The sequence below is a fragment of the Schistocerca piceifrons genome, chromosome 1, assembly GCF_021461385.2.
Source record: "Schistocerca piceifrons isolate TAMUIC-IGC-003096 chromosome 1, iqSchPice1.1, whole genome shotgun sequence".
Lineage (NCBI taxonomy): Eukaryota > Metazoa > Arthropoda > Insecta > Orthoptera > Acrididae > Schistocerca > Schistocerca piceifrons.
In genome coordinates, this window is record NC_060138.1 from 540,602,004 (window position 1) to 540,617,128 (window position 15,125).

The following is a 15,125-nucleotide window of genomic DNA, read 5'->3' on the forward strand; positions in this document are numbered from 1 at the left end:
TTTGAGTTTTAGTAACAGCGAAGGTGCAGTATTGTCGCTGCTAGAGACTTTAACAGAATTATGTGGAACGAGGACCAGTTACTTTTCGTAGGTATGTACAACAAATGTATAATTGTAATTTTTTTTATGTATATGAGGCGCTTCATATGTTGAAAAATATCGAAACGCTATAATGGTCTTTTGTTGCAGAAATAATTTCTGCGATTTTATGGTCCTCTGTTTAAGAGACAAGTGACATAAATTTGCAAGCGTGTTTGAATAAACTGGCGGTCAGTGTATACATATTGGTGCAATGTGCTTATGCTGATAAAATTTATACATGACAGTGTTTAATTTCCTCCACTTTATACAAGTTGTCAAATCGTTTGCGCGCGAGTGTGTGTGTGTGTGTGTGTGTGTGTGTGTGTGTGTGTGTAAGTGGAATCCACACTATGATAATGTAACGAAAAGGCACACCACCATTGCTCTTCACATGTTTAAGCCAGCTTCGGTTCCTGATGTCAAGATGACGCGTACTTCTAAAGGTTATCTGTCAATATCATTAACACTCAAACGTCGGTAAGCGCCATACCGCCTAAAATGTGCTGTCCCAAAATCACTGCACTGAACTGCACGAAATATTGCAGACAGAATCCTCGTACCTCGTATCCGAATGCTCACTACATAAATTTATGTACTTTATGATCAGTAGCGAGAACTATTGTCGAACATGAGCGAGCTGTGTTGGCGGCAGCTGTATGGACGAAGCGCATTGTTTCCACATAATACATGTTAGTGATAGACGTCTGTTCTGTTGTTGTTTCTTTACGACGCCATTTGGACGAAATCCCCATGTTGAAATGACAGTGCGACAACGGAGCTCATAGAAGATAGGAACACGGGGTTGGTTAGGAGAACTCTTGAGCCTCTCCCGTTTAATCTTTGAACAGTGTTCTTGTTTTTCTCTTTATTTTTTGCGGCCCCCATTGTGCCTGCGCCCATGGCGGGAGGCCTATCTCGTTATCCCATTGGTAAAGCTCTGGGTGTCTCCTTCCACTCATGTTCCATTTTTTCTTACTTTTTTCATTAAAACACAAAAATACGATATATCTGGTAAGTCTAACGGTGTCAAATGTGGTATCATATTACACAAAACGTCCCTGCTATGTCAAAAGTAACCATACATACCACAAATTTAGCGTACGTGCAAAGAACTGCTTTTATTTTAAACAGCTGCTCAATCTCTGACACATTGTCATGTACTAATAAAGTTGCAGACTTTAAATACGTTTCTGTACCTCTTTGAGTTCCTATTATCTCGCAGATGACAAATTTTATCACAGCTGTGACCTGAAAGTCTCTCACGGTTTCGAAAGGCAAGGAATATTTTTGTAGAAAGGAAACTTTTAATATGTTTGGTATGCATCATGCACAGGGACTGTTGTTCCCATCCACATAATAATCTGCTTCCTGTGTATAGCTGGGTGTGGTACCAAAGCTGTAAGTTATGTTCAAGTTGCCGTATATGTACTGGATTTGAATTTTAAAAAACCAGACAATAAATGTCCTGCGATTTCAGCATTACATCCGCAAAAGTACTTTCAAAAACCTTACTGTCTATTGTAAGAGCGAGAATGGTGTAATCACAAATAATTTTGCACCTAACACTAAGGCAGCAGATTATAAACAACGTGTAGGGCACCGTTTTGATTTTAAGCACGAAAACCAACTAGCAGCTATAGCTCTTGATGCTCCTGAAGGTAATTTCCGGAGGAAACCGACTATGAAACTGTCGACACACGTCGAGTTTCCGACGCCAGTACATGCGGTCGTAATTAGGCCGGTACAAGGCGTTAATAGCTGCCGTGACATCAGCTTACGGGAATGCTGACCGTGTCCATCAGACAGCAAGTATTTCAGAACATCAGAGCCTCTGGAGACAGTTATGATACTGTTTCCTCACTGTACGATACGGCAAATGATTCCTACGAGCCTTGTCTGTGATAAATTAGTTCAACAGCTATGGCACGCGCAATAAACATTGGATATAAACTCTAAGACTAAGAACGACGCACCACGAAGGAATTATCCGAATGGGACGAAAATCTGCGAACGTAATGTCCATGTACAAACAAATTATTACAATTTCAAAAAACTTGTAAAATTCATTCAACAGAAAGAGCTTTACAAATTGAACAAGTCAATAACGCGTTGATTCACCTCTGACCATTATACAAGCAGTTATTCGGCTTGGCATTGGCTGATGGTGGTGTTGGATGTCCTCCTGAGGGATATCGAGCCAAATTTTGTCCAATTGGCGCGTTAGATCGTCAAAATTCCAAGCTGATTGGAGGGCACAGCCCGTAATGCTACAAATTTTCTCAGTTGGCGAGAGATCCGCGACATTGGTGGGAAGGTAGAGTTTAAAAAGCAAGAAGACAATCAGTAGAAACTCTTGCCGTGTGCAGTGCCGCATGTAGCTGAAGTGTAAGCCTTGGATGGCTTCCCATGAAGGGCAACAAAACGAGGTGCAAGATATCGTTGACGTACAGCTGCACTACAAGGGTGCCGCACATAAAGAGGGTACTGCTATGAAATGGGACCTAAGACCATCACTCCCGTTTGTCGAACGACTGTCAGGCTGATAACCAACCGCCGCACAGGGCGTCTCCAGACAGTCTTCTGTATTCATCGGGGCTCAGTTCGAAGCGGTACTCATCACTGAAGACAATTCCACTCCAGTCTACGAGATTACAGGCCGAATGCGTCCAACAACACTGCAAAATAGCCGTTTGGGTGCAAAGGTCAATGGTATTCGGCCCAAGGGGCGCCTTGAGCTCAGGCTCCTTTCGGGTGAGCCGCCTATTGATAGTCCTTATGGTTACTCGAGCATCAGTTGCAACGGTGAATCCAGGACTCTGAGGGCCTCTGACGATTGCTCGATCCTCAAGTCTGTCTTCTCTCTAGATCGACTTTTTCCTCCTTGACGTTGGGTTCGGCCACGGTTCATCCATTGCTGCCAGCTCGTCAGATAGTGGCACAGCTCATATTCAAATGTCGAGCGATTCGCCAATTACTCCAACCAGCTTACCTCTGAAATGGTGACGCCTGCGTATAGTGTTCGTGCGCCAGTCTGCTAGGCATAGTTACTGTCCAACTGAGTACACGAAATGAAACTCTCAAGGGCATTCTTCCCTGGTATAGTCATGTCTCCTGTTTACTGTGCTTGCCAGCCGCGCGGTGAAATTGTGCTGCAGCGTCAGACATTCATCTATCGTCCGCCAAAACTTAGTTTTGCATGTTCCGTCGGTACCTGTAGGAATACCAATTTGTGACCAATTTGCGTAGATCTCTCGTGATCCGTCATTATTCTGTCTTAGAGTGTAGGTATGTTGTTAGATATAATGTGAAATGGTGAAGGATGTTGGTATAATAAAACATTCGAAACACTTAAGTAGCAGCAAGGAAGTATTTAGTTACACATGTTCATGAATCATGGATCTTGCGCTGGTGGGGTGGCTTGCGTGCCTCAGCGATGCAGACAGCTGTACCATAGGTGCAACCACAACGGAGGATTAATTGTTGTGAGGTCAGAGACACGTATGGTTCCTGAACAGGGGCAGCAGCCTTTTCAATAGTTGCAGGGGTAATGTCTGGAGGACTGAGTGCTCTGGCCTTCTAACACCAACCAAAACAGCCTTGCTGTGCTGGTACAACGAATGGCTAAAATCAAGGAGAACCGACGGCCGTCATTTTCCCCGAGGGCATGCAAATTTGTAAATTTCTGGTAAGAGCTTATGGGACCAAACTGCTGAGGTCATAGGTCCCTAAGCTTACACACTACTTAATCTAACTTACGGTACGGACAACACACATACACATATGCCCGAGGGAGGATGATCATCGAACCACCGACCGGGGGGGGGGGGGGGGGGGGGGGGGGCAGGGGGCAGCTGGCGCGGACCGTGACAAGACGCAAAAGACCGCACGGCTACTCCGCGCGGCCCGAGGGCATGCCGATGTGTGTATGATTAAGGCAAAGTAGTCCCCCGTTCGGATCTCAGGGGGGAGGGGGAGGGGGACTAATAAGAAGGATATCAGGAGAAACGAACCCGACGTTCTACAGATCGAAGCTTGGAGTGTTAGATCCCTTAATCGGCCATGTAGTTTACAAAATTTAAAAAGTGAAATGGATAGGTTGAAGATAGATACAGTGAGAATTAGAGAAGTTCGGTCGCGGGAAGAGCAAAATTCCTCGTCAGGGGAATACAGGGTTATAAATAAAAAAAGTTGGACTAATGTAGGAGTGGGTTTAATAATGAACAGGAAAATGGTAATGAGGGAGTAAACTACTGAGGGCAGCATAGCCATCGCATTATCGTAGCCAAGATAGAAACGAAACGCACACCTACTACAGTAGTATACGTTTACATGCCAGCTAGCTCTTCAGATGAATAGATTGAAGAAATGTACGATGGGAGAAAAGAAATTATTCAGATAATTAAGGGAGACGAAAATTTAATTGTGATGGGGGCCTGAAAACCTAAAATAGGAAAAGGAAGCGAAGGAAAAATAGTATGCGAATACTGACTGGGGGAAAGGAATGGAAGAAGAAGCCACCAGCATGATTTAATCAAAGCTTATACTTGGTTGAAGAATCATGAAGATGGTCGTATAGTAGAAGAGATCTGTAGCCACTAGAAGGTTTCAGATTGATTGTACACAGTGTTAAAAAAAAAAAAATCTGATTTTGGACGGTAATAACTACGAAACATAGGACGTTTCGACAAGGAAATTTTTGCTGTTTGAAAGGGCGTGGCCTAGAGTTCCGGAAAGCGCCTTTAGATGTCATTCAATGAGTCTTTTCAGTTTGCAGTCAGACGATACATTTTTACCACGGTTAATTTTCAATGATGAAGCAATATTTCATTTTAGCAATAAACAGATAAAACGTGCGAATGTGGGGACGGCAGAAACCTCATGAATTTTGAGCGCGAAAGAGACTCTCCTAAAGTGAGCGTTCTTTGTTCTTTTTCTCGTGAAAAAGTGTTCGGTCCCTTCTTTTTCGAGGAAAACACAGTGACTGTAACCAGCTACCTTCAGATGCTGCAGAATTTGATTTTTTCACAACTTCAGAAGGGCTCCTATGACCCCATTTTCCAACACCATGGAGCTCCACCACACTGGCACAACAACGTACGTCAGTTTCTCAGTGGTACTCTGCCTCAACGCTGGATAGGGCGCAAGGGACCCCAAGACACTGCCCTGCATTCTTGGCCTCAGATTGCCAGACAGGAGCCCATGCGTTTTTTTTCTTTTACAGATATATGAAGAAAGTGTGTTCATCTCTTTTTATTTCTTGACGTAGGAGAAGTGAGGAACAGAATAACAATCGTCAGCTTCTGTTAAAGCACATACATTGTGTTAATTGTATGACGTATTTCGCTATCGTCTAGATGATAGTGCTGCCACTGCTGCTGCTTCTTGTGGACACAGAGCATTTATAACAGCCTAGCTAGAACCTTAAGATTTTATGAGGATTTTACAATTCATCCTAATTTTGTAGTATCTTATCAATAAATATGGAGTTTTGAAATCAGGTCATTTCGGAACCAGATTTCAAATTGTAAGAAACTTCTAGGAGCAGATGTGGACTCGGACCACAATTTATTGGTTACGAATTTTAGATTAAAACTGAAGAAATAGCAAACAAGTAGTAAAGGAGTTGGAACCTGTATAAGTTGAAGGAACCAGAGATGATTCAGTGTTTCAGAGGGAGCAGGAGGCAACGAGTGCCTACGACAGGAGAAACAAATACCATAGAAGATAAATGGGCAATTTTAATAAAAAGATGAAATATTGAAGGCAGCAGAGGTTCAAGTAGTTCAAAAGAAAAAGCCTAGTAGAAATCCTTGGATATCGTAGGAGTCTTTAATTTAATTGCTGAAAGGAGGAAATATAAATATGAAGCAGGCGAAAGGGAATGCAAACGTCCGGATGTGAGACTGACAGGAAGTGCAAAGTGGCTAAGCAGGAATGGCTGAAGGCCAGATGTAAGGATTCAGAAGAATATTTTTACTATGGGAAAGACAGATGCCGCCTACAGTAAAATTAAAGAGGCCTTTGGGAGAAAGTGAAAGCAAGTATATGAATATCAAGAGCTCAGATGAAACCATCCTAAGCAAAGAAGGGAAAGATGAAAGGAGTGCATAAAGGGTCTATACAAGGAAGATATATTTGAGGGCAGTATTATGGAAATGGAAGAGGACGTAGATGAAGATGGGATGGGAGACATGATAATGTGAGAAGAATTTGACAAAGCACTGAAAGACCCGAGTCGAAATAAGGGCCTGGGAGTAGATGACATTCCGTCAGAACTACTGAGAGAAGCCATGACAAAACTCTTCCATCTGGTGTACAAGATGTATGGGACAGGTGAAATACCTTCAGGCTTCCAAGAAGAATAGTAATTCCGATTCCAAGTGTGAAAATTAGCGTACTATCAGTTTAATAAGTCATAGTTGCAAAATACACAAATTCTTAATAGAAGACTGGAAATCTGGTAGAAGCCAATCTCGTGGAAGATCAGTTTTGGTACTGGACAAATGTAGGAACACGCGAGACAATACTGACATTACGACTTATCTTAGAGACAGGTTGACGAAAGGCAAATCTACGTTTACGGCATTTGCAGACTTACAGAAAGCTTTTGACAATGTTGGCGGGACCACTCTCTTCGAAATTCTGAAGGCAACAGGAATAGAAGGATAAAATAAAGGGAGCGAAAGGCTATTTACAATTTGTACAGATACCAGATGGCTGTTATACAGGTCAAGGGGCATGAAAGGCAAACAGTTGAGAAAGGAGTTTTGTAGTTTGTCCCCGATCTAATTCAATTTGTACGCGGATTTGGAGAAGGACTTTACGTTCAGGGAGAAGAAACAAAAAATTTGAGGTTTGCCGATGACATTGTAATTCTTATTTGTTTGTTTTCTGTTGTTGCGCAAAAACAACTAGGGTCATACGCGCCCATGTCAGAACTGTATAACACGAAGACAAAGAGAGGAGTTAAAACGACTACTCGTTAATCGCAATTGACGGAAGAGAAGACAGCTGAAAACAGGGACGTGGAGAAAAGTCTATAAAATACGCCATAGAGAAACGCAGGTCTTGAACTAAAGATTGAATGTTCTTCACCATATTGCTACGATGAATAAAAAGTAAAACGGGGTCGACAGCCCGCGCGTTGTCCGCTAAAATGGCCGATAATTCAGACGGCAAACACAAATGAGAACGTAAGTGGTCACTGTAATTCTGTTAGAGACAGCAAAGGACTTTGAAGAACAGTTCAACTGAATGGACAGTGAAGGAGGATATAAGGTGAACATCAGCAAAAGCAAGACAAAGATAATGGATGCAGTTTAATCAAATCAGTTGACACTGAACGAATCTGATTATGAAAGGAAACATTCAAAGCAGTAGATGAGTTTTGCTGTTTTGGTAGTAAAATGACTCATGATGGCCAAAGTAAAGAGGATATAAAAAGTAGACAGGCAATGGCAAGGAAAGCGTTCCTGCAGCAGATAAATTTACTAACATCTAAAGTAAATTTAAATGTTTGGAAGTCTTTTCTGGTATTTGTGTGGAATGTAGCCATGTATGAAAGTGAAACATGGACGACAAATAGTTTAGACAAAAAGAAAATAGAACCTTTGGGAGACAAGAATTTTGTGGCACAACGTGACTAGAAGAAGGGATCGGTTGATACGACACATTCTGAGACATCAAAGGATCATCAATTTAGAATTGTGGGGAAGTGTGCGGGGGTAAAAGTCGTAGAAGGAGACCAAGAGATGGAAATACAGTAAGCACATTCATTCAGAAGGATGTAGATTGCAGTAGTCATTCGGTGGTGATGAGGCTTGCACAGAATAGAGTAGCAGGAAGAGCCGAATCAAACTAGACTTCGGACTGAAGACCACAACAATATACGTTAAAAAGATTTCAGCGTTTTCTGTTTTATTACCGGCTGGTATTCTCTGCAATGCAGGTACGCTTCCGTGTTATGTCCACTGTACGGGACTGTGATGGGAGAAAGAATCGATTTCTGGTGACTTTAAATATCAATAGATAGAATCTCTGCGAAGTTAGATCTTCTCGTGTGGCTAGGGCCCCCTCGAGGTGTAGACCGGTCGCCTGGTGCAAATCTTTTGAGTTGACGAAACTTCGGTGACTTGCGCATCAATGGGGATGATATGATGAAGATGACAACGCAACACCCAGCCCCTGAGCGGAGAAAATCGCAAAGCCGGGAATCGAACCCGGGCCTCTTTGCACGGCATTCTATCGCGCTGACCACTCAGCTATAGGGGCGGACTATTTTGTGCTGTGATAATAGTGCACCATGTTCCGTGTGAGCATTTTTGCATTACTCTGTGTTGGTGTTGTACAATTTGGTTATAGCATAATACAGGCGTCTTCACTGTTGTGAGGGTATTTTCACAGAAACATTGGTGACTGCGGTAACAAAACGAATAAACAATAATCACATTTTACTCTGTAACGAGATGCCTACGACCGTGGGTCCCTTATACCAACACAATATTCAGAAACCTGAACAACCTCTTAAAAAAGGGCTCTTTCCGATTTCCACTGCTCAACTGCTATTTTTAATTGCAACTTCATTCTAAGCATTTGTATAATTTCAATGATTTTAAGTATCACACTAGCTGTCTATACATTAGAAAAGTTAAAAAACCCTCCATGAATATTTGGTTCAAATCAAAATATTCAGTTAAAACAGAGGGGCTTTTAGCAAGGTTTTAGAATATCTGAGGATTTCCAATCTTCCGTGAAAGAAACGACTGTATACATAGAACATAGAAAACCACAAAAAGTCACAGCATGTGATAACAGGGTGTATATATAAAAAAATCTTTTGTGTTTTCAAATTTGTGAATACTTTCTTGAAAGCTCAAGTGTAGCTATGTACAGATAGTACAAAAAATTTCGTGTTATTTAATAGAAACAAAATAAAACCCTACTGAGGATGCCGTAACAAATGTGTGGGTAAAAGAAGAAAAATTGTATTTAATTTTATCCATATTTTGCAGCTTCAAATGTGACTATTCAGTACACTCGAGGTATGACTTAAAAAACGCCTTCAGTCACAATTTTTAGTGTTTTATTCAGTACACGATGCATTTCGGAACCTGTGGGTCCATCTTCAGGTGTAATTCGTCTTAATACATGCTTTATTTGTTCTCTTGAATGAGATGAAATGCATATTCCTGTCACGAAAAGGTTTGATGTTAGGTTGCGAATTTCGTAAGTCAGCCACGGAAAATGTGCGAAATATTTGAAAATATGAATAGTGTAAACTTACCAAATAATCCAAGAAAAGCGTTTTTAACGTTTTAGTAACAGCATAAGTTTTCCCCTCCATCTTTTTCAAACATATCACTTCATCCAAGAGGCATATTCGCAAATACATGTTTGTAAACACTTCACAGATGTTTTTGTACATGGTGTGGTCAAAGATGAATTTTTCATAGTGCTTAAGATATAATTATTAAACAATTGACATGTGCAGGAAATAACTTAGAACAGATCTTTAAAATTACTACATAAAACACGAAAAATTGTGACAAGGCGTTTTTTTAATTCATACCTCGAGTGTGAAGAAATATTATGTTTGCTCAAGGCGGCGTTTTTTTAATTCATACCTCGAGTGTGAAGAAATATTATGTTTGCTCAAGGCGGATTCCATCCAAAGACAAATTTCCGTCTGATGTCTGTTGGCAAACTTACACGTGAAACTTCGTTCTGAATCGTAGACAGGAAGTTCACGTCTACATCGATTTTCCCCCCATTCTAATATCGTGGTGATGAATTTTACAGTTCATTGTAATTTCACTCCTTTTAATTAAAATACCGCTGAGGAGCAATATATTGACACAGAAGTATAAGAATCTCAAGGTCTTTAAGAAGGTTTCTGTAAGCCGCTCAGTTATCAACTTTACATAACATTCTTGTTGCACGCTTCTGCAGACTGAATACTTTTTGGACTTTCGTTTCACCACCTTGAAAATTACGTCAAAATAAATAAATAAATAAATGGTTCAAATGGCTCTGAGCACTATGGGACTTAACTGCTGTGGTCATCAGTCCCCTAGAACTTAGAACTACTTAAACCTAACTAAAACTAACCTAACGACATCACACACATCCATGCCCGAGGCAGGATTCGAACCTGCGACCGTAGCGGTCACGCGGTTCCAGGCTGTAGCGCCCGGCCGAAAATTACGTCATAGAATAGTTCTGGACGAAAGTCTACGAATTATGCTAGGAATTCTGTTTGCAGATCAACACAATGAGAAGTTTCGGTGTGGTGGCGCCACATCAGGCTTTTCTCCATCCGGATGCTTAGGAACTTCACAGTGAGTTACCATTGATCTCTGCTTTGACGAATTGCGCAACATGACTGGGATTAAGTGTCCATATTGACAGGTGAATTATTTTCCTCTTCTGATTTTATGCACATTTCTTCCTTTGTGGACAGACTAACGTTGTGTTTCATCTATCACAGACTGTTCCTCCGGACAGAAATCGGCCCACACCTGCGTGAAGGGACACACTAAAACGTATCGTCGAGTTGTTCGGTCGCCCAGCAGCAGCGGAGTGGAAGGCCTCGCGTCCACGGGCGCGGTTGGAAAAAAATCGAAAATGCCGTTCAGGGATAAAGACACAAAAAATAACTTCACGTCTACCTGAGGTGGGTCCTCAAGGCAGTAACCTGCGGAGAGTAGTGGGATGAGGAAAGTGGAGGGGAAGTTATGGTAAATTTATGGAAGGGAAGGGGAGGGGAGTCTGCACTCCGTCTCGTGTCACCAGGAGGGCTACGCTCGTCTTGTACGAATGACGACAATGCAGCGCGTCGGTACACGTACTGCACGAGGTGCACTGTAGCCGACATATTTGTCGTAAGAGAATTCAGTAACTGTATCGTTGTTTTATATATGCTGTATATGTTTATTTTCCGATTATATTTCACAGTGACTAGTTTCGACCTCTACAGATATTTTCAGATCTATGTACCTGCGTCAGTAACCAGTCGCATCTATATCCGAACTACACATCACAATATTCTGATGTGCGCTTCCGTTACAGACACGATGAGTCACCGACGCATCTCCAGAAATGTGAGGATGGTCCGGGGAGGTCAAAAAAAGTCTTATTATAAACGCAAACAATATGCGGTTTTAGTTAGGATTTTGTTTGAGAGCACTAAAATGGATTTGTTCTCTGTTCGTCTGGCTATGTTCCCAATGAATTTATTAAACTTCAATTTCTACTGTAACATTTGGCATCCGCAGAAATTTGTCCAAGGGAGAGGAGGCGCAAAAATTACCATAGATATTTCATCCAAAAAATTAAAGTACTCTACCGTATGAAACAATATAGTCTAAAAAAAAAAAATGGCTCTGAGAACTATGGGACTTAACATCTGTGGTCATCAGTCCCCTAGAACTTAGAAATACTTAAACCTAACTAACCTAAGGACATCACACACATCCATGCCCAGGCAGGATTCGAACCTGCGACCGTAACGGTCACGCGGTTCCAAAGTGAAGCGCCTAGAACCGCACGGCCACACCGGCCGGCTAGCCTCAACAATCCTCCATAGGAGCAATAAGTCCTCCGAGGAAAGTTACACGACTGCGGTGGATGAGTGGTGGTGGGGTGACTTCTTATAAAAGTTATAGAAAGTACTAACTAGATAACTTTGTTGTGGGAGTGAACTGCTGGGCCTTCTGGAAAATAAGGGATGTGAGTGAATGCAAGAAGAGGGGGGGGGGGGGGGGATGGTGATTAGATTTTAATATCCCATCGACGACAATGTCATTAGCAGCGAAAAAAAGCTGATAGGGAAAGGGTGGGTGAAGGAAACAGGACGTGTTGTCTTCCAAGGAAGCTTGCGGACATTGGTTATTAACGACTTGAAGAAATGAAAACCCAAGTACGTGGGAGGAGAAAGCAATCATGCCTGGGGTTTGAAGAAGATGGTCGAGAGATACCGCTGCCATTTAAAATTGCTTTTTCCTCAGCAAACAGCTGCCTTACAGCCACTCAATCGCGACACACACACACACACACACACACACACACACACACACACACACACACAAATTCTGTATCCGTGTCATTTTTGATGAAGTCTCACTGCGTACACATGTGATACCCAGTAATGCTGTATTTAAAAATGCAACCCCTACACCCGATGAGGTAACAACCCACTATCTCCGGTTTTCGATGCCGAGAATCTGCAAATATCATGCAGGACTGCGAGGAAATAGTATGCGCTTTACGCGACCAAACACGTATGTAACTTGCTGTAGCAAGCTTAAAGGCGTCCCTCTGGCCGACAGTGTACCGGAAGCAGGACACCGGCGACAGCGTGTGCGTTATCAACACGATGTGCTGCGTCTGGTATTCATTTATTAGCAGATAACGGCTCGACACTAATCATTGTCGCTCTTCCCTCCTCAACAGCCGACAGACTGTTAGTATCTCACCAGTTTCATTTTGTAAGCACCAACTCAATGCAGCAAATGATTACAGTTGCTCAGTTCCCATTTATCCTTCCGTTTACATACGATTAAAAAAAGCGTGGAATCGGCCAGACAATAAAAGCAGTTGGACAACAGCATGCGTACTTGCAGAAAGGTAGAACCCAGACGGCCACATCTACTACGAGAACTTAGCAGTTTCACTATACACCATAAACACGGCTACAAGACGTTATTTATCTGCGAGCATATTTTCGAATTTTCTACAGAACTACTGTATGTTGACCACTTAGCTGTAAGCTTCTAGACACCGACATATAAAAATTCACCCACTATTATGTTGCAAAAAGTAGTACTTTTTGTAATATACTGTAAATCTTCCTTAGAAATTTTTCCTCTCACATGTGCTGAGGTACTAAGGCTATTTGCGACACTTCTGACGTCCACCACTGGTGTAACCGCTTAAGGCAATATTTACAATAAATTATCAAACACTAAAAAAAAACCACGCTAAACAATTTTGCTGGAGCTGACCGGCATTTTCATCCCACACGTCTTGTATTCCTCACCAATTTTTCTTGCTTCTGTAACGCCTCCGTTAATTCGTGTAAGTTTTAGAGCAAAGAGTAAGTCTCATCGGAATAACTATTCTGATGGATTATTTTCCTCGACATGTCATTTGCGGGTGCAACGCAGACATCCTCCCCTTTTCCAATTCAAAGCAAATGTTTTTGTCGTTTATTCTGATTGTCTTGTTTGCACAAGTACCGGCGGCCCTCGCCTTGACGTATTTGTCGTAAAGAAGGCGGGAAGTGCGTGACGTTTGGATTGAAGTTTCAGTACCTATATCCGTTTCTATCGACGGATGAATAATAAGACTGTAGTCATGAAACTGATACCGTTGCGTGGGCGCTGACAACACGTATTTTCGTTTCATTACTTTCGTAAGACACGCACACAATCCTAGAAATGTATAAGCGATGATGATAGTACCCTAGAACTTTGATATATGACAAGGAACGTCACGAATTCCAATATTTTATTTACCACAGACGTTGAAAACACCATGACTGTATGTTCAGACTGAAGAAAATACATCGCAACCAAACGTATCTTACTGCTTAGATGGCGAACACGACCATGCAGTTTTGAGCTCTTAGCTAGTTTTATTGGTATTTGCATATTTAATGCAAAAGCACTGGGATCACTATACGGCTCTTTGACAAAGCGTTATTTTTGGGCCCAGCCATTTTTACTTGTAATCAACACAATAGACTTCAAGAGTTTGTCATTGGAAGAGAAAACAATGATTGGACAATCGCCTGTAAATATGAAGTAGCATGGCAGATTTGAGATTAACATCCCATCGTCGACGGCCTCATTAGAGATAGGGCGCAAACTCTTGACTTGGGGAAGAATGGTAGGTCTCACGTGTAATAGGCAATATCCCAATATTTGCAGGTAAATCTAGAATAGCAGTACAGGCATCCCAGTACTTCCGCATTCGGCGTATGTATTGACACTGACGGTAAGAGCGCTTGAAACTGGTACGCTCTTACTGGTCGTTTAAACAAACACTACTGTAGTGAAGTATTATGATTTACGGTATATTATTTATGTTTAGAATAGTTATAGGACAAGTGATAATGTAAACTAATTGAAAATACAGTTCCCGGTAGTTTGAAAGAAAATAACGCCACGAATTCGTATGATGGTGCAATCGTATTTATGGAGACGTAATAGCTTCACTGTGGCGTATGGCTTGCAGAACAGCTGATCAGCCGCGAACTAGCGGGAAGTCTTCCGCGTCCGCTACTCAGCACGTGGTTGCCTTGCCGCTTTCAGAAAGCGCGGGCGCTGCTGCAAATGCTTGCCCTCTACTTACCAACTTCGCCCTGGGAATCCACAGGTGCTCCGAAGTTGAACCCCTGCAAGACGGTGCCATCCTCGAGCACGAGGGCGCACACTTTTCCGCCGCCGGCTACGCACATGTTTGCGGCTCTCGACGCTGTTAGACCGGCCTGATGCACCTGCCGGACGCGCGCACTACGCTCTTTGCTACAGTTCGCTTGCAACGCTCTCACGCCGCGGCGTGGCCGAAGCGCTTGCTATCAACCGGTGCAGTGCTGCCAACAGACTGCGCGACCGGACTTGCGCTGTTCCTGACAGCGCGCGAGTCCTTTAGTGCCCGTCAGAGGTGCGAAAGCAGCTGGCGGAGGACGGGTGGCACAAAGCGAAGAGACGAACTGCTCCGTGCTGCTCAACGACTGGGCGCCGGCAGCCGGTTGTCTGTCGGTGGAGGTTTCCGGCGCAATGCCGGACACTCATCCCCACCACGGCGGCCGGACAAGAGGCTTCTCTCGCTGGGAGGGGAGGCTGCAGTGAGGAGTCCATCTGACACCGCCGCCAAGCCTTCAGGGCAGGGATTGTACCTCTGGTCGAGGTCACGCCGGAAGATGCCGTATTCCGCGTGCGGTGGTTCTCCCTCAGTGCAACTGTACTGGCTGGTCGAGAAGTCCCCGATTTGTTTTAGCACAATTACGTATTAATTAGTGTGCAGTAGATCTGTATGTTCCC

At 42.8% G+C, this 15,125-nt stretch overlaps 1 protein-coding gene across 1 annotated transcript in view; it reads right to left on the reverse strand.

Moving 5' to 3' along the window:
- LOC124747733 (CAD protein) overlaps nt 1-14,816 on the reverse strand; it is a 527,676-nt gene extending 512,860 nt beyond the window's left edge. Inside the window, exon 1 of the mRNA XM_047248953.1 lies at nt 14,434-14,816. Coding sequence (XP_047104909.1) covers nt 14,434-14,539 — 106 coding nt within the window. The 5' untranslated portion in view covers nt 14,540-14,816. The remainder of the gene's footprint in view (nt 1-14,433) is intronic.
- Nucleotides 14,817-15,125: the final 309 nt, after the last annotated feature.